This window comes from Cupressus sempervirens, chromosome 7, assembly GCF_028749045.1.
Source record: "Cupressus sempervirens isolate cs-2001-9-10 chromosome 7, ASM2874904v1, whole genome shotgun sequence".
Classification (NCBI taxonomy): Eukaryota; Viridiplantae; Streptophyta; class Pinopsida; order Cupressales; family Cupressaceae; genus Cupressus; species Cupressus sempervirens.
In genome coordinates, this window is record NC_143124.1 from 587,297,403 (window position 1) to 587,316,196 (window position 18,794).

Genomic DNA, 18,794 nt, shown 5'->3' on the forward strand with positions numbered 1-18,794 from the left:
AGTTTTTTCATTACAACTTTGTATCATTCTTCACTTAAATCGTATGCAGAATAAAAAATGCCAGCCTGCAGAATATTCCACATTTAACTTTAGCTGATCATACGATTTGGTTACATGTGGCCACCAACATATACATTTATCCAGGCATGAACCAAGAATAACAGCTTCTCATGAGCAGGGTGCAATACTTACATCCCGAATTTACAAAAGAAAACACAATATTACACCAGTAATGCAAATTGAAAGATTCTGAATCATTCACTAATTAACAGGGCATTCACACAGAATGTAAGGCACATGAAATTGAAATCAATAAATGCTATTAAAGGAAGATATATACAAAGTCTTCATAAGATTGTGTTATACATTATTGTAATTAATTGAAAAAAAAAATACAACTGATTTTAGTAATCAGGTAAAGAGACCCAAAAAAATAAAAATTTACATTGATACTATACAAAATATTTGATTATCAATGGTTGCTATCTGCTGATATACTAGATGAAATGTCGCCTTCCACAGGCTTCAAGGTGGGTCCCATGCAAGAGCGAGCTACTGACTCAAATAATTTCTCTATCTCAGGTGCACATCGTGTAAATCCACGATTCCAGAAGTCATAACGAGGGTTCTGTAAGAAAAAACAAAAAATGCATTTACGAAGAAAGTTGTGAAAGAATGTCAGATAAATGTTCAATTGCCTGCCTAACAGCACAAACCTTTATAAGTTCAATGAAAGTGATGAGTAACCCCCATGGGTGGGGTCTATTTACAATCAAACGTTCCAACAATACCCTTGTTATTTGTTCTTGAATCATTTCCTATAACAATGAGTAACACATGTTAATCAGTAATCCTGAATAATCAGTTTCACCAAATACATAACACAAGCCATTCTTTATTAGAATTAAGTAAGTACCTGATTTGCTTCTGCAAAAAGATAGAGCAATACACATGAAAAGTAATGTGTATGGTTATTTGGGTAACGCAGCTGGTTGGCAACTGCATTAAGAAACAAGTATCGACCTTCTGTATCCAGATCTAATATCAACCTCTGGAAAATGTCCATGGGAGCACTATGTATAGGTGCTGTCGGTACAGCAACCTGCTGAGGTGTACTTTTGCTCTGCAATTGCTGAATGGAAATAGAAAAGAAATGAGCATATATTTAGCCAGCACTGTTTAAACCACAAATGAAATTAAATGCTAGAACACCTACAGTACCTGCATTCCTACATATAGAACCAGAGAATTAATTAAAGGAACGTTGTAGCGAGTTCCAGCGGATACAGCTTCATGTTGCGGAAGCAGAACCCGGTTTTTCATTTCAGCTATTAACATGGACATTGGTTGCCTTGTCTGTAAAGATAGAATAGTAAGAGGAAAATTAACCAAGCTGTCAATCTCAGATGCTAAAATTTTACAGAGGCAACACTGTTCATTCCTAGCCAAGCCGTATCAGACTACATCAAACATGAACTTAATTCCAACTTTCTCCAAAAAAAAACATAATTCTGAAAATTGTAAATTCATAGAAATAGTAAATAGTTTTTTAATGCAAAATGAATGAATTGGGACATTTTATTAATCCAATAAAGAGGTATTTATAGAATTTACATGGTTTCAATCTCATTCTATTTTCTGCAAAGTAGCTCCTTTCTTAAGCTGACCTCCTACCTTTTTCTCAACTACAAGCTATATGGTTTAAACAACCTTCTTAAAACTAAGTTGCCAATAAGAGTGTGGATGCAGGTACGAGAATCGGGTGCACAGATGTGTGAATTATTTTTTTGTGGGGGAGCGGGGGTGTGTTGGATGCATTTGGGTTGTGTGTGTGTGTGTGTGTGGACACACAAAAATGCAAGAAATATACAGAGTTAAATCATTTGATGGTATGATACTTCATCATTGATCAAAATAAATATTAAATGCCAGTTGATAGTTCACAAATATTCAAATTGAAAGAAGCCATATCATATACCTCTGTGTTCACAAATTCCAACAAAAATCGGAAAATCATAAGATTCAATGATAATTAATGAAAATAAGAATAAATCAATAAATTATAATATACTTTATTATTATTATCTATAAGATTAGCATACTATAAAATGATATAACATATAAATCACTATAATATAATAATATATGCTTAGTAAAACAAATTTAATAATAAATAATAATCATAATAATAATAATATGAAAAGTAAAATATATTGTATACAAACTACATTTACAATAATACCTTATATACCATACTTGCTGGAAAACCCTGGAGGTGGAAGTTGATACGGATGGAGTTGTGGCTACGGATAGGTGCACTGTGGGCACCCGGATGCGAGCGGATACCTGTTTCAGGCATCCGAGTGCCTGCGGGTGGTATCCAAGAGGCACCCACAGGACATCCAGCGCTTCTGGTTGCCTTTACAAGCTAACACCTAGAAGAAGTCAAAAAATGCGATTTTTACTTTAAAAACCAATTAAGAGTGCATTTTTGCACATTTTAATCAAAAAGAATTGTGTCGAACCCTAAAACGGCCCTAATAGAGGCCTTTCAACCATTCAATCTCCATTTTGTTAGCAGTTGGGTTTACTCTTCTCATTTGGCTTCTATCTTGGCATTTTGAAGGCAACTTGATTATTTTCAAAGAGGATCGATTGTAGGGTGAGAGTTGGCTTCCACGCAAGAGTTTTAACCTTAGAGGTAGGCATTTCATCCCATTCTTGAGTGTTTTAATGAATCTTTAAAGATTTTGATGAAATTTTTCAAGTTGGTGAAGAAATTTTTCAAGTTTTTTTCAAAAAAAAATTTAAGAAATAAAGGAACAAGTTTAGGTATCTATTTATATGGTTTTTGTATCATTATTTTTTACTTGTATGCTTGATATTCATAGTTTTTTTTTTTATTTAAATTTATTTAATTTCTTATTATAGAAAGAAACTACAATGTATTGTGCAAGAATGGCTGCCACTAGTAGTCAAAGAGTTCAGTGGGAGGGCAAAGTCAGAGTTCAATGGGAGGGCAAGGACGGGATAATTTAAAAATTGATTTAGGGTATCCTCCTTGGGGACGTACAACAAGAATATCACAGATTTCACGAGGTGGCTCCTATATTTGGAGTTGTAATTGTTGTCAAAGTAACAAAGGAAAACCTTTCAATAGCTCTTATTCTCGAGTAAAACTTTATTTCATGGGCCTTGCTAGAGGTTTTGGAATGTGCAAAGGTGCAGATGGGAAGGGCATCTGGGTTGACTGATGCAAAAATAGCTTTGTTTGTAAAAGAACAAGATATTGATCATTTGGTTAGAAGATCAAAAAAAAGATATTATCAAGCTCCTTCCTCAAAGAACAAAATGCAACCACCCACTAAAAGGGAACAAATTGTACTTCCAAACATTCATTCATACAAGTACCTGTACCAAGAAAAGAGGAAGAAGTAGAAAATATAGCATCAGCTTGGGAAAGAGGCCCATTGCAATCTGCATTTAAAATGGAGGCAAGAGATTGTGTTGATGAAGCCATTGCAGATTGCCTCTATGCTAATGGCCTTCCTCTCAACCTAGTAAGATCACCATATTGGAAGGAACTGGTAGCAGTCATAAAAAAAGCACCAACTGATTACACAAGTCATGGGATGAAAAGGTGTGTACCACACTCTTGCAAAATGAGAGAGTTTCTATAGAGAAAGCACTTCAACCCATTAGAAATTCTTGGAAAACTTTGGGTGTGACTATAGTGCCTGATGGTTGGAAAGATACAAGAAACAGGTCATTAATTAATGTAATTGCAGTGTCCCCCAAAGTGGAAGTGTTTCTAAAGGCAGTTGATTGTGAAGGGGAGGTGAAGGTAGTGAGAATGTGGTCTAGGTTGTTACAGACAATGCCAAAAATTGCAGGGGAGATGGTGCTTTGATTTAGTGTCGGTATTGATGGGGTCCAAAATTCTAGTCTCCATTTTTTATCTTGAAGAGTGAGTAAATATGAATTTGGAGAAAGAAGGGATTCAGAGATCTATGTTCATATGAAGTGCTCGCTGGACAGAAATCATCAGCAGTCTGATATACAGATAAAATGCATTGTGATACAGCTATTATACGCTGAATTGGGCATCTGAATGAGATATCAAATCAACCCTGACCTGCATCTATAACATGAAATCGCAATTAAAAGTTCACATCGGCAAGGAAAGATGACAGAGGCTCCTATGCAACACTATCACTGCAATCTGACAATAATTTCCAGAAAATATATTGAGCATTGAAAGACGCACCAAGAAAGAAATGCACGGCAACATCATTTTGTCATTAAAGAATGACACCAGGGCATTTCTCAGACCAGAATAACAGAAGGAAAAAACTATTTGTAGCATGTATTTTTCAAGAGACTAAGAGCATATGGTCCAAGAGTATGAGCAAGCCAAATCTTTACCCAGGCAGAGCCAAGAGGGATCTAAATCATTGATCCTCAACCGTGTATAGCTTTGGTGATTATTGATGTCTAATTTTCCCTTTGATTTTGCTGCAGGGATACATGCAAAAGAATGGTGGAATAGTCATTGTATCTCCTTGAAATCGTGAAAGTATCCATTTTTTTTAGTCTAAGGATGATTATCGCACTAAAGCATCAATACTATCTGCAATACGGTGAGCTAAATACTCACGATGGAAGAAGCATTTTTGAAGCATACAAAACATATTTCCTCATCCGTCTGTACCTGGATGATCAAAGAACTCTTTGGTGGAGACAAAATGATAGTAGCCGTCCGAGTTTTAAAGACATGACTTGTGCCATCTCGTGAACTAACTGGAGTTACCGCTATCATGTTCCAAAATCAATATTTAGTCTTCGAAGAGTATATCCAGCACTCATGCCATTTCCATGTTGAGATAATCAAATTCTTTATCGAAAGCCTTAGTCTATGGACGTGCACAATCAAAGATGAACCCTAGAAAATTAGGGATATGGAGATTCAAATATATTTATACTTTTAAACAAACCTTCAAAAATTAATACTAATCACTGTTGAGGGTTTAAGAGGCATTAGATCATCCAAATATCGGTTATCTATATCAAAAAGTTATATCATTTGTTAGCAAGAGGTGCGGTGCTTGAAAAAGCAACCGATGTCCCTTGCTGCTCTATAAATAGAAGATGTAAAATGAAACAATAGAGGAGACAATTCATATTCATATTTTAAAATTTTATATATTATGATGCACTTATGATGTATTATATTCTCCCATTGGCGAAGAAATGAATTCTTGAACAAAGCCCGTGGATTGAATTATTGGGTAAATTTTGTGCGATACGGATAAATTCACAATAGATGGATCATCTGTAAGGAATGTCTTTATTGTGATTTTATTTTTGGCATAATTATTTATTGTAAATTTCGGAGTTGAAATATTTTTAAGTTGTGTCCTTTATAATTATTTTGTAAATTCTATAAATATTTTAATGTTTGGACAAGTGGATTGGGTCATTATTGCATTTTAAATCTAATAAACGTAGATTTTGTGAAATATTTAATTGTTTCCGTATTTATGTCTAGTTTTCTCCATATCACAGAAGTTAAAGTGCATTCTAGACTAGTTTAAAATTGCATATGTATAATTGATCCGTTGTGTCTAAATTGTTGAAATTGTTTATAGTTTAAGTGCATTGAACTTTATAAAATTGTACGTTTCGACTTATAAGATTGACTCTAATTGCCCATTTAATTAAACACTGGTCTTTATATTACTCTTGATTCATAATCCATATGCTAGCAATAATTTCATTTCTTTCTTTTGAGGAATTAATATATTTAATTGTTGCATTAATCTATAATTATTCTTTATTTAAAACATTATCACATTCATACAATCATTTACTTTTATTCTTAATTCAATCACATGTTTGAAGTTTTCGATAATTCTTGCCATTTTGGAAACTTTCAATACATTTGCATTCTACTCAATCTGTTATAAGTGTCTTGGATCTAAGTGTTTTGTCCAAGATTAGGTGCACCCACCTTGGCCTTGCAAAGCCAAAAATGCAGGGGATTTGGACCGTATCAATCAATCCCATCAAGTTGGCCATAATTGGTTGGCTATCACAGCATCGAGTGAGCAAGGCTCGTAGGATTTCAATCTACGGTTTTGGAAACCAACAAGTATGACCATATTTTTTGGACACCATGTACTGTACACTCCCTCAACTTGGTCGTGCAACAAATTGGCACTCATATAGATTGGATGAAGCAAATATACCAAGAATGAGAGGACAAATGTTTGGGACTAACCACATTTCACAATCCATTTTTAAAACATACTCAAAATTGGAGTTGCTAAAGGTAAATTAGTTTTTTGTAATTATTTATAATTTTATTGTCAATTGACATGTTAACTTGCTAACGTTGTTGAGACTTGTTTTGTATCTCATACTACTATATGAGATGACTTCTCAAGGTGCAAGATGCTTTGACCCAAATGGTCATTTCTTCTCAAGGTGCAAGACGCTTTGAGCCAAATGGTCATTTCTTCTCAATGGGGTATGTGAAAGGCTTCAAATACAGAAAGAGCCCAAAAGGTAAGGGCTTTGATCTTTGACGATAGTTGGTGGGCACGTGTGCAATATGTATTGGATTTCACCGAGCCCATCATGACTATGCTTCGCTTTGCCGATACCGATACACCTTGCTTGGGAGATGTGTAAGATGGCATGAACACCATGGTTGAGAAGCACATGTGAGTGGCCCTATAGAATGGCAAACCTTATGAAGTAAAGTGGAAGCAATAATTCCTCCTCGTTGGAAGAAGATGACTACACCATTGCACCTCCTTGCATTTGCTCTATCTTTGAGGTATTATAACAATGCAGTACTTTCTATGTCGGATAGAATTGCACCATATGCTGATGAAGATGTCACTAATGGGTGCTCCAAACCTTTTGCAAGAATCTTCCAAGATGATACAATGCATGAAAAGGTGAGGCTAGAGTTTGGCTTATTTGCTTCCGACACAAAGCCTACTCCATAGGCAATTAAGGACCAAAATAAAATGATGGGAGCAATCACATGGTGGTAGATGATACAAGCATCTACAACCTCTTGCAATCAAAATCCTCTCATAAGTAAGTTTTGATTTTTGTTTTTAGATTACAACTTGTATTCTACAATCTAGTGTTTAACATCTGTCATATTGTCATTTTCTTTTTGTGAACACAATCTAGGTTGCAAGTTCTTCTGCTGCTGAAAAAAATTGGAGTACATACTCCTATATCCATTCAGTGAAGCTCAACCGATTGGGGTCACAGAAAGTTGACGACTTGGTCTACATTCATACCAACTTGTGTACTTTATCACATAAGGATGACGAATACATAGATGGGACAGCCAAACTTTGGGATGTAATCCCAAAGTATGCAAACTTGGATGCAACACTTTGTGATCTTACTACGATGATAGATGATGGTGATGATGTTCATGACACATGGTGCATCTAGCACAAGTGGAACCATTCTTGGTTCAAATGATATGGACCTTGCAGCAGTTAGAGATGAGGAGGAACCAGATTTTCTTGGGAACTCTTGTGATTCTGATTAGTGAACATTGAATCATGAATTGTGTTTTTATTTTGTAGGTTGGACTTAAGAATTTGAGTAAATTTCAATGTGAACATTTGTGCATTATGAAGATTTAATTTGAAGCTTGAACTATTTAATTAACGTGAAATATTTTGAATCTTAAATCAATGATACTATCAAATGATGTGTCTGTATATTCCTAAGTTTCTAACTCTAAGTTGTTGTATTTATAAGTTTCTTAAACTATATATAGATGTTTCCGAACTGTAATGTCCCTTTTTTTTGGGACATTAATAAACTGATAGGCCAATCCAATATATGACCTTCGAGGACTTAATACAAAAATTATTAATTCAATTTTAATTAAAGGAGACTGAATAAGAGATGAGTGGCATGAGGGATAGGGACTAGTATACAAAAGTTGAAGAGTCACAAGTTGGGTCTTTAAAAGGCGAAGGAGAAGTTCATTTCTTCATGCTTGGTTTATGATTCAGATTTCAATTTCTCTCTTGAAAGAGTTATTTGGAAAGCTTCAGCTTTCATCCAGCTTGAGGACGTGAACCCTCGTGCCAGCAGACAGTGGACGCACTCCCATTGTCCTGGAGACCTCACATCAAGTGTCTCATATGTGCTTATAGATTTTTTTCTTAGTACTCCAATCTGACTGTAAAACTGTGTTTAAGATTGGATTTTTTAATGCTATTTATTGTATTGCTGATGTATAATGCAATAACATATTCTACAGTATTTTATGAGAATCTACTGATTTATATTGTTAGTTTATAATGCATCTTCATATGTTTATGTTCTAAAAATTATCTTGAGGTAAAATCGAGCAAATATCCATTGGGGATATTTCAGTGGTATCAGAGCTATAAATCTTGCCATCCTGTGGAGTTCTGGGGAATTTTATCAGTTTATCAAAGATGGTTTACAAAATTTTCATCAAAAGAATTTATTTTTTCTCGAAAAAGAGTTGAAATAATGTATCATATTACAGCACTCTAGAAGAAATATAGTTCCCTATGATAGCTTTAGGGAGCTATTTGGTTCAAAATGTGTCGTCTGAGAATGAAGCATGTGTATTTATCAAAATTAAAATGCGGCATTGTTTTGAAAGATCAAATTTGTTGTTGTCAAAGGAAGGTGTGGGGAATAGATAAGCAATAAAGGCATGAATTTTATAGGAAATCTTTCTCATCAAACAAGAATCTGGAGAGACCATTTTAACAGTTCTGAAGCAATTTTGCCAACATCAAGAAGATGGGAAATATTTTATCGGGCTTGGTGCAGGAGATACAATAAGATTGAGGAGATAGAAAATTTTATCAGTTATTTGCTAATTTGTATACTTGGGGAAATATTTTGGGTGCTGTGGATTTGATATGGGACGCAGTGGTGGTCCATTTCCACAGGTAGTATAAATTGGGTATCGTATCTCATATGCAAGATAAAGAGTTAAAATTTACAACCAACTATAGCTAGGACCCCTTTCAGCACCATTACTAATTTCTTAAGCTACTAGTGACATTGACGGATTTGATGCAACACGACATTTATGCAGTACGAGATCCAGATGAATGTGGAGTCTGAACCATGATACTATTGGAGACAGGTATATAGTAACCATATCGGCCATCTCTTGCAAACAGGTTGAATATTGGAAAGACTAAAGATTTGGATACTCTATAGTTTCCACTGAGTCTCGGCAAATGGTTCATCTTGTCATCTATGCAGTCATTATTAACATCTGGAAAGAAAATTATGCAAGTGAAGTCTATTCAACTGTGTGAATCGACAATTGTTATAGTGCAAACCAGAGACGTACCCCCCTTCTATCATTCGTGTCTCCCATCAAATTATAACGTCTGATAAAATAATGTCAATTATGGAACCATAAGTTTTGAGAGTTTTCGTTACAGACTTCATGGCCAGAAGTTGAATCTTTTCCCAAAGCGTTAAAATCATTGTCAGATGTGTTTCTAGTCAAGACGGGAGTAGAAAGGCATGCTGTGAATAGCCATGGGAAACCCAGATGACACTAGTGGAGCAAAGGAATCAAAGGCGTAACTGTCATTCATGCGTTAAAACATCAAATCCGGTGGTAGTATATCCTTACCATTAACTACCAACATCAAACGTGTCATTTGCTAGGATTTTGGGAACGGAAATCTTAAGGGACATTTTTCATAATAGGCAACATGGAGTGGAGATGTCGATACGGTAAGAATTTTTGGTAGCCGTTATTGTGTGCAGAAGAATGCCATGGGAGAAGCTCATCATTAGTATTCAAGGAGTTGCAAATACATAGTCGCTGAACATAGAGCTCATAGCCATTCTAGACATGCATCGAGCCACTTAAAGTAAGGAGTGTTCTTTCTACCTGGGTATCACAGTATTGAGATTCATTATACTTGGAGTTTGAATATCAAGAATATCATCTATTGAAAGATTGCGAACTATGCTTACAGAGCTGGTTGTTATGAAGTAGTTGGGTATAGATTGCGAACTATGCTTACAGAGCTGGTTGTTATGAAGTAGTTGGGTATGTATATGATTCCTTGGAAGAACCTAAGTTACTAATACCTAGGAAAGTGGTCTAAGTTACCTTGTGATAGTGAAGGCCAGCCTCTACCTAGTACAAATTTAAAAGAGGTTTGGGAGGTTGTTGATACTTATCGTTATCAGGAGCATCACTTCTTTTATGAGAAAAATGTGTGTGTTGATACTGCACCAAAGAAGCTTCTTGCCTCGGACTCTCGACTTCAACCTAACTATTTTGCATTAGAAAGAGGAGGCCTAACTAATGCAGGAGCTGAATAGAACAATTTAGAGGAAAGGCAACGAGCTGAATATATCGTGTGAGCTTGTTAAGCCCTATCAATAGAATTTTGAGAGCCAAGTAATAATATTTGTCATTGACTTCAAAGTCTGGGCCATCAACAATTATTAGTATAGCTGAGTGAGTGCAAGGACCGCAAAGAACTACTCAGAAATTACCACTAGCATAATCGTATACCTAATGGGGACAGTGTTGAGTGACTTAATTGTTGACAAGGTTCTGAGTAACTTATTGAGGGTAGTATCAGCGGAGTTAGTTGGAGTTGCTCATTGACGCCAATACCTCCCAACCTACAATCACAATGGGTGTCACAGAGTGGGTCTGAACTTACATAAGTAACAACCAATACTACCTAAAGCTCTTTAAGTCACCCAATTAGAGTCAATTGAGGCATTAAATTGTTGACTGATTAATATCGCTCTGTCTAATTGTTGGATAGCTTGAAAGCCCATACTTTGCGTGTAGCCAAGAAGGGGCAAGTGTGCATGTGGTAAGCCAAGCAGGTCAGGGTCAAAACATTCAAGCATCGGAAGGCATATAGGAGACATGCCCAGGTTAACACATGGCAATCACATGGATGACATCATTTAGCACAAATTGAATAGGTCTGCCATTACTTAAATCTGCAATGTCATGTTGATACAAAGAAGTGTTATTTTGTATAACCTGAGTCAATTTATATCTACCCCAACTTTAGAAGATATTCAATATTCAAAATCCATGAAGTAATTTCGGGTGATCAATAAGTGTCGGGATTTCATAAATATCATTGTGATTCTAAGTTGTAGAATTCAGATTACGAAGAATAGAACAAATAACATTGTCGAGTTCAAATTCGAGAAAAAATGGAAGCTCTGAAAAGCAATGTTTTTTCAAAGGAATTTAGCAATACTTTCAATGGCCCTCAACTAAGGAACTTGTAGAAAGAAAAACAATTGGATTGGCTATACGTACTTGGGTTGCAACTAGAACACATGGAATCCTCCAATGATGTTCTCCCCAAATTGGAAGAGATAGAAACATATTTAACTCATGTAGAGGAGGCATATTATAGGCTCGTGAATTGGGTTTTACAACCTTCAATCGTTACCTTGGCCCAACCCAAGTTTATGGAATTTTCACATAAAGATGGGAGGCTTACAGTTGCCTCTTGTCTCAATGAGATTATGCAAATAACATCTCCTACAACAGCCTACAATGATGTGGTGTTGAAGAAAGTTTTGCAGCTGACAGTGAAGAACTTGGAGGGATTATATAATGACAATGACCCTACTTTTGACAAGAGGGTTTAGATTTTGAATATTATGGTAGAGATGAGATTATTTTATATTATGATTGACCTTGAATGCGATGATTTAATTCTTCAATTGTCAGAATGCTTCTTGTTCAAAATTAGGAGCTACCATCTAGGAAGTGTAAAGACTCACATGTACACTATTATATCTTCAATTCTTGATGTAGATATTGAAATTTGCAAGAGGTTGCAGTCAACCTTGTTAGCCTTTTGGAGAGGGGAACATAGATATTGCAAAGGCTCGTTTAAGTTGATGATCTCATCTGCAACATTTGAGCTCGTAGAGGAAGTAATTAAGCATACAATCAACAAATTTCAAGATCGCATGACGGATAGTGAGCTGATCTCTATGGGTTTACAAGTTAAAGGAACCCCTATGAGGCAGGAACAAATTTGCTTGACATGTGAGGACACTAGTACACCCAATGATGTTTTTGGGAAAAATGTAGATAAGATGATTTCAGCTATGGATAAGGAACATACAAGTTTCTACGTTGGTGATCTGAAGGTTAGTGAAGACATGGTTGTGGCATCTTTGGTACGTTATGGTAGCACTCACAGGATGGTTGAGGATCTCCATAGGAAGGCCCAAAAGGGAGGGGAAGGAGATTTGTTTCTTGTTGATTTGCAGGCAGTCAAAACAGCCATTAAATCTGTGAAATCAAATTATTTATGTTTGTTTTCTGACAGGAATTATATTCTTAAGGTTACTGGAATATATGTTGTTCAGTTGAGTAAAGGAAATAGAGAGCTTAAGTATGCTGATGAGGCATTGGATGATACACAAATTGCTCTTCATGAAGCAAAACTCAAGTTAAGGTCACAAATCATACTAGGGAGCATGAGAGTAAAGAGAGGCAGGAGTTTTTCTAAGAAGTAATTAATGAACTTGATGTCATTCAGCAGACTTGACTTGGATAGTTGTCCCAAAAGACCAAGTACCAAAACTTCAGATCACATTCAGCTTGTAGACAACCCTTTGTTTGAAGTAGATACTGATTGGATATTGGAAAATCCGCTATTCGAGTCTGATGATGGCACACTCATTGATTTTGGCCAAGAGTTCCGGATTGATATTTGTTGCAACCAAGAGGTTGCTACCTTGACAAAGGGACATAACGCTGATTACAAATCAGCCTTGGATAGAGATGTGGATGCAATATAACTAGAGTGCATACAATGAGAGGAGCAACGTTGTGGCAATTGAGTAGCTAGGATACTCCACTCATTATAGGCGCCAAGCAGCAAGATATTACAGATAGTGGGGAAGGTGGATGGCCCTTTTGTTTGTGGGATCTAGCAGGAACATTACCATGGTTCATAATGTTTCCAAGAGTTGGTTGGTGCACAATTGAGTTCCCACAATTATTTGACCACACTCGTGCTTGTGATCTCAATTGGAGTGAGATTCTCAGTCGGACTGAGGATCTTCTTGTTTATGATGGTAGCACACATTAGGTTGTTCTGGTTGAACATGCACGTGGGATGTTTGGGATCCTGGCATTAGCATGTTTGATGTATTGTTATCATGGGAAGACAGTGAATGGCTTTTTCATTCATATCACAGTAGCACAGCGGGTTGTCAAAGCATTATTCATGATGTTGATATAGGACCCAAGTATCATGGTCACATGCTTGCAATTGTTTGAGGGCAAACAATCTCAAGAGGGGAGACTCTAATGTCCTCTTTTTCTGGGACATTAAAAATTGACAGGCCAATCCAGTTTATGACCTTTGAGGACTTAATACAAAATTATTAATTCAATTTTAATTAAAGGAGAGTGAATAAGAGATGAGTGGCATGAGGGACAAGGACAAGAATACAGAAGTTGAAGAGTCATAGGTTGGGTCTTTAAAAGGCAGAGGAGAAGCTCATTTCTTCATGCTTGGTTTATGATTCAGATTTCAATTTCTCTCTTGAGAGAGTTATTTGGAAAGCTTCAGCTTTCATCCAGTTTAAGGACATAAACCCTCGTGTCGGTAGACAGTGGACGCAAACCCATTGTTCATGGAGACATCACATCAAGTGTCTCACGTGTGCTTACAGGTTATATTCTTAGTATTCCAATCTAACTGTAAAATTGTGTTTAAGATTGGATTTTTGAATGCTAGTTATTGTATTGTTGACGTATAATGCCAGGATACCAATTCTTCTTGCATAGGCCAGGCTTCGGCATCCGAAGCATACGGATCTGAGAGCCTATGGCGGGCTTCCAGCCAGCTTCAGCTATGCTTTCGGATGCATCCAAAAGCATTTGTGGGCCTAGTGGCCAAAAGGCCCAAAATAATTTTATTTTTTTTTAAAAACTAGTTAAGTTGCCCATTCAACACACGTTTTAATTGCATTTTCTAAGCATTTGTGGGCCTAGTGGCCAAAAGGCCCAAAATAATTTTTTTTTTTTTTAAAACTAGTTAAGTTGCCCATTCAACACACATTTTAATTGCATTTTCTAGGTTTTTTTTTGCTATGAAACCCTAAAACAACCCTAAAGGTGAATATTGAAGCATTCACAACTCATTTTGGAACTTTGTTTGCACCTATAGCCACTTCTCATTTGGTCTCTAGTTTGCATTGTCATTGTGAAGTCAAGTTCCGCATTTTCGTAGAGGATCAATCGAAGAGCGAGAGATAGCTTTCTCAAAGGAGTTTAAATCATTCAAGGTTCTTGAGTATTTTGATGAATTTTTTTGAGTTTTTGATGAATTTTTTCATGTTCTTGAAAAAATAAATCAAGTTCTTTTTTTCAATTTTTTTTATGAAAGATATGTAGAAGCAAGTTTGGGTATCTATTTTAGTAATTATTTCTCACTTCTTTCCACTTGTATGCATGATGTTCGTAGTTGTTAAGACCTAATTAAAATTTATTTATTTTCTTATAGACTAGGTTGCAAAAAACTAGGCAAAAATGGATACTGGTTGTAGTGTTGGTTCCCAAAACCGCAGATTGGAATCCTACGAACCTTGCCTGCTCGATGCTGGGATATCCAACCTATTAAGGCCAACTTGACGGGATTGATTTATGCGATCCAAATCCCGTACGCTACCGGCTCTACAAAACCGAGGCAGGTGTACCTAATCCTGGACAACAACCTTAAATCCAAGATGCTTAAAGTAGATTGGTTAGAACGCGAATACAACAAAAGCTTTCAAAACGGCAAGAATTATAGAAAGCTTCTACCCCGCAAATTATGAACTGAGAATAAATGATTGTATAAATGTGATAATGTTTTAAATAAAGAGTAATTATAAATTGATGCAACAAATGAATATATTAATTCGTCAAAGGAAAGAAATGAAACAGTGGCTAGCATATGGATTATGAACCAAGAGTAAAAGACCAGTGCTTAATTAAATGGGCAGTCAGAGTCAATGTTATAAGTTGAAACGTACAACTTTATAAAATTCAATATATATTTAAACTATAAACAATTTTAACACTTCAGACACGACGGATCAATTATACAAACGCAATTTTAAACTAGTCCAGAATGTGCTTTAACTCTTGTGATATGGAGACAAACTAGACATAAACATAGAAATAATTAAATATTTTTCAATATTTATGCTTATCAAATTTAAAATGCAATAATGACCCAATCCACTTATCCGAATATTAAAATATTTATAAAAAATAATTTAAAACATTTATAAAGGACATAACTTAATAATAATTTAAAACTCTAATGCAAATAAATTAAAATAAATATTTCTTACTAATCTGAAAATAAAATCGTACTGGAGACCCTCCTTACAGATGATTTGTCCAATACAGTTCGACTCCAGAATCGCACAATAATTCATTCGATAATCCACCATCCACAGGCTTAATTCAAAAAAATCATTTCTTTGCCAATGAAAAAATATAATATATCATAAGTGCATAAGATATGTATAAATTTATAGGAATATGAATATGAACTGTCTTGTTTTTACATCTATATTTATAGACGTGAAAAGATATGAGATCTTTCCAAAACGTCATACCATTTCCAAACTATAAACTAATTTGTATATTTCGCTAAATCATATGAAAAGTTAATGCCTTCTGAACATTAACTTATACCCAATTTGATTAACGTTTGAAGATAATAAAAACTTGGTAAGATTATTTCTGTGCTCCAATCACACCAATGAATTTTGTGCAATGAATCACTATGTTCTTTCGCACACGCCTTTCTCCTTCCGCACAAGCTCTACTCTGTTTGAACTTCATCAACGGACAAAGATGGACAAACCAGTTAATAGAATGGCTCCGAAAACCTTGCATAGTTCTTAAGTTTGACCGCAACTACATTGAAGAAATTGCAGTCACGAAATTTGAAACATTCATTGGTATTGCTGCTCTCTGTGATTCGACTTTCTTTCTATCAACATCTTCGTTTGGGGCATCTTGTGTTTGTGCTGATAATTATATTCCTCTAGACAATCCTGTGCGTGATGGTTCCTTCATACACTTTCTATTGGGCTCATCTGAACATTTCACTGTAACTCAATCTTTGACACAATCCTATGAATTTTTGACGCATTTGTATATGATTGCCATGATCATGGGTATATATCCATTAGATTGCTCATGACGGCATACTCCTGGTGCACAAGCTCTCTTCTTTTCTGTGTTTCGTCATTAATCCTGCAAAAAAGAAAAGTATCTATTAAAATAAAACCATTAAACGCAATCTGAGAAAACAAAGGCTTCCCACGGCTACTTCTAGATGAAGAACGATCTCCCAAATGAATCCAGGGTGCAGAAATCATGTGACTTCAGATTCATTTATGAATGTCAATATATGATTTCAACCAGGGCCTTCGAATAATTTTGGGAATCACACAGTGTATCAACAAATCGTTGCAAGCACTTTGTCTCTGGCGGCTCTATCTTCAGGCCTAACTTCTATCCCAATTGCTTTATACTGGAATAGAACTGCATAAATGTTGAGCATTTGTTCTCGGTTCAATTCAAACTCCATTACGCTGAAATCTTCTTGTTCCTTAAATCTTCCATCAATATCATACCAATGTCTCCAAATCTCTACCAAAATATATGGTTTTCAAATCAAGCATTATTTATGTCTGCAATTCCATCATAAGGTAATCAATAGCTGCATATTTTGTAGCTTGCCTTTATTATAGAATGTCTGTAAATTCATCGTTGCCTTCTTGATGAATATATGCATTCTCCATAGGGGATGCTGAATGTTATGAGTAGTCTTCTTATTTGACTCTGTCGTTCCTTTAATAGAACATCTGCAACTTCTAATACTTATTGCTGTTACAATCTTTCTTTGATATCTACAGCTGGGCCGTATTTAAGTCTCTTAGTTTGATGCTTGCCATCAAATTTCTATTTTCCAAGAAATGTATTGGTAGTATGCTAGTCTCCACCCTCGATGCAATCCATCTCTCCATCTGGTTTTTCTCATTCTGAAGTATTGTAACTACATGCTACTTTTACCTTACACTCAATCATTTTTGTTCAAGGACGAATTGCTGTTTACGTTTGTAGGTCACATCAAAAAATTTCAAACTTGTAAGTGGCACTCTATTTGTTGCCTCTTTAAAATTCTGATTGCAGAGATGCATCTACACGTGACTATATTGGAGCAGAAATTTCCAAAAGCGTCTCTAAGACATGGAGGTAAATCATTAAATATGGCTACTATTCTGATAAATACATCCATTATCAATCTGTTGTAGGGCCATTAAACTGAAAATGACTTCATAATCTTCCATACCTAGTGAAGTTCTGTTTATTTTTCAAAATAATATACACTGAAATGCTCTTTTGCGTACAGGTCTAACTTGAGACACTTGTACTTTATATAAATCTTCTATACTATATATGTTGTTTGTGAAGTTCAGATTGAATCTTCATGCACGGTACATGAAATCTGTTCACATTTTCCTATCCAATTGGCTATCACTATGACAGCAACCATATCATGACAAGGACCATAATCTCTTTGTAAATAGCTCACAAGGTCTCCATGTATCTGTTCAAGAATACCATAACATTTCTATGAATGATCGGATTAAATATTTTGAGTGGAGACTACAATTTGCAAAAATATCCAGGCTCCATCAGGTAGTGCTAGTCAAAGTTCAATGGGGGGCCAAGGAGGGGAAGGGACTGATAATTTCAAAACTGACATAGGTTCTCCTTAGTGGAGACATACAACACAGCTATCATAGGTTGTAGGAGGTGGCTCACACTATTGAAAGTGCAATTATTGTCAAACTAACAAAGGAAAACCTTTCAATAGCTCATATTCTTGAGTGAAGCTTCATTTTATTGGCCCTGTTGGCAAAGGATTTGGAATGTGCAAAGGCAAAAATGGTACTGGGATGACTTGTGCAGAAATACTTTCATTTGTCAGAGAACAAGAAGTTGTCGATGCATTGATCAATAGATCAAAAAAAAGCTACTATATCAAGGTCCATCCTCAAAGAGCAAGATGCATACACCCACTGAACCAATTGCATCCTCCCAGCACCCATTCTTGCAAGTACCTGTGCCAGGAGAGGATAAGGAAGAAGTGGGAATTTTAACCCGCAAAAGAGGCCCATTGCACACTGCATTTAAAATGGAGGCAAGAGACCACGCTGATGAAGCTATTGCATGTTGCCTCTATGCGAATGGGTATCCTTTTAACTTGGTGAGATCGCCATATTGGAAGGAAATGGTGGCAGCAATCAAAGAATCACCAGCTGACTACACAAGCCCTAGGTATGAAAAGGTGCATATGACTCTATTGCAACAAAAGAAGAAACATATAGAGAAAGACCTTCAACCAATCAAAAAATCTTGGAAAACTTCAGGGCTAACTATTGTGTCAGATGGTTGGAAGGATACAAGAAATTGACCACTGATTAATGTGATTGCAGTTTTCCCCAAAGGGGTAATGTTTTTGAAGGCTATTGATTGTGAGGGGCAAGTGAAGGATTTTGAATTCATTTCTAGAATTCTCATCGAAGTCATCGAGATGGTGGGTAGTGAGAATGTGGCACAAGTGATCATAGACGATGCCAAAAATTGCAAGGGTGCATGTGTTTTAGTTGAGAGTTGGTATGAGCATATTTTTTCGACACCATGCACC

The 18,794-nt window shown here is 35.9% G+C and overlaps 1 protein-coding gene across 3 annotated transcripts in view; it reads right to left on the minus strand.

The window, feature by feature from the left end:
* Positions 1–300: 300 nt before the first annotated feature.
* LOC149548123 (transcription regulator) overlaps positions 301–18,794 on the minus strand; it is a 66,895-nt gene continuing 48,401 nt past the window's right edge. For all 3 annotated transcript variants that reach the window (XM_089792149.1, XM_089792150.1, XM_089792148.1), the window contains 4 exons: positions 1,222–1,356; positions 917–1,132; positions 717–818; positions 301–628 (listed from right to left, as the gene is read on the minus strand). In XM_089792149.1, coding sequence (XP_089648275.1) covers positions 473–628; positions 717–818; positions 917–1,132; positions 1,222–1,356 — 609 coding nt within the window. In that variant the 3' untranslated portion in view covers positions 301–472. The remainder of the gene's footprint in view (positions 629–716; positions 819–916; positions 1,133–1,221; positions 1,357–18,794) is intronic.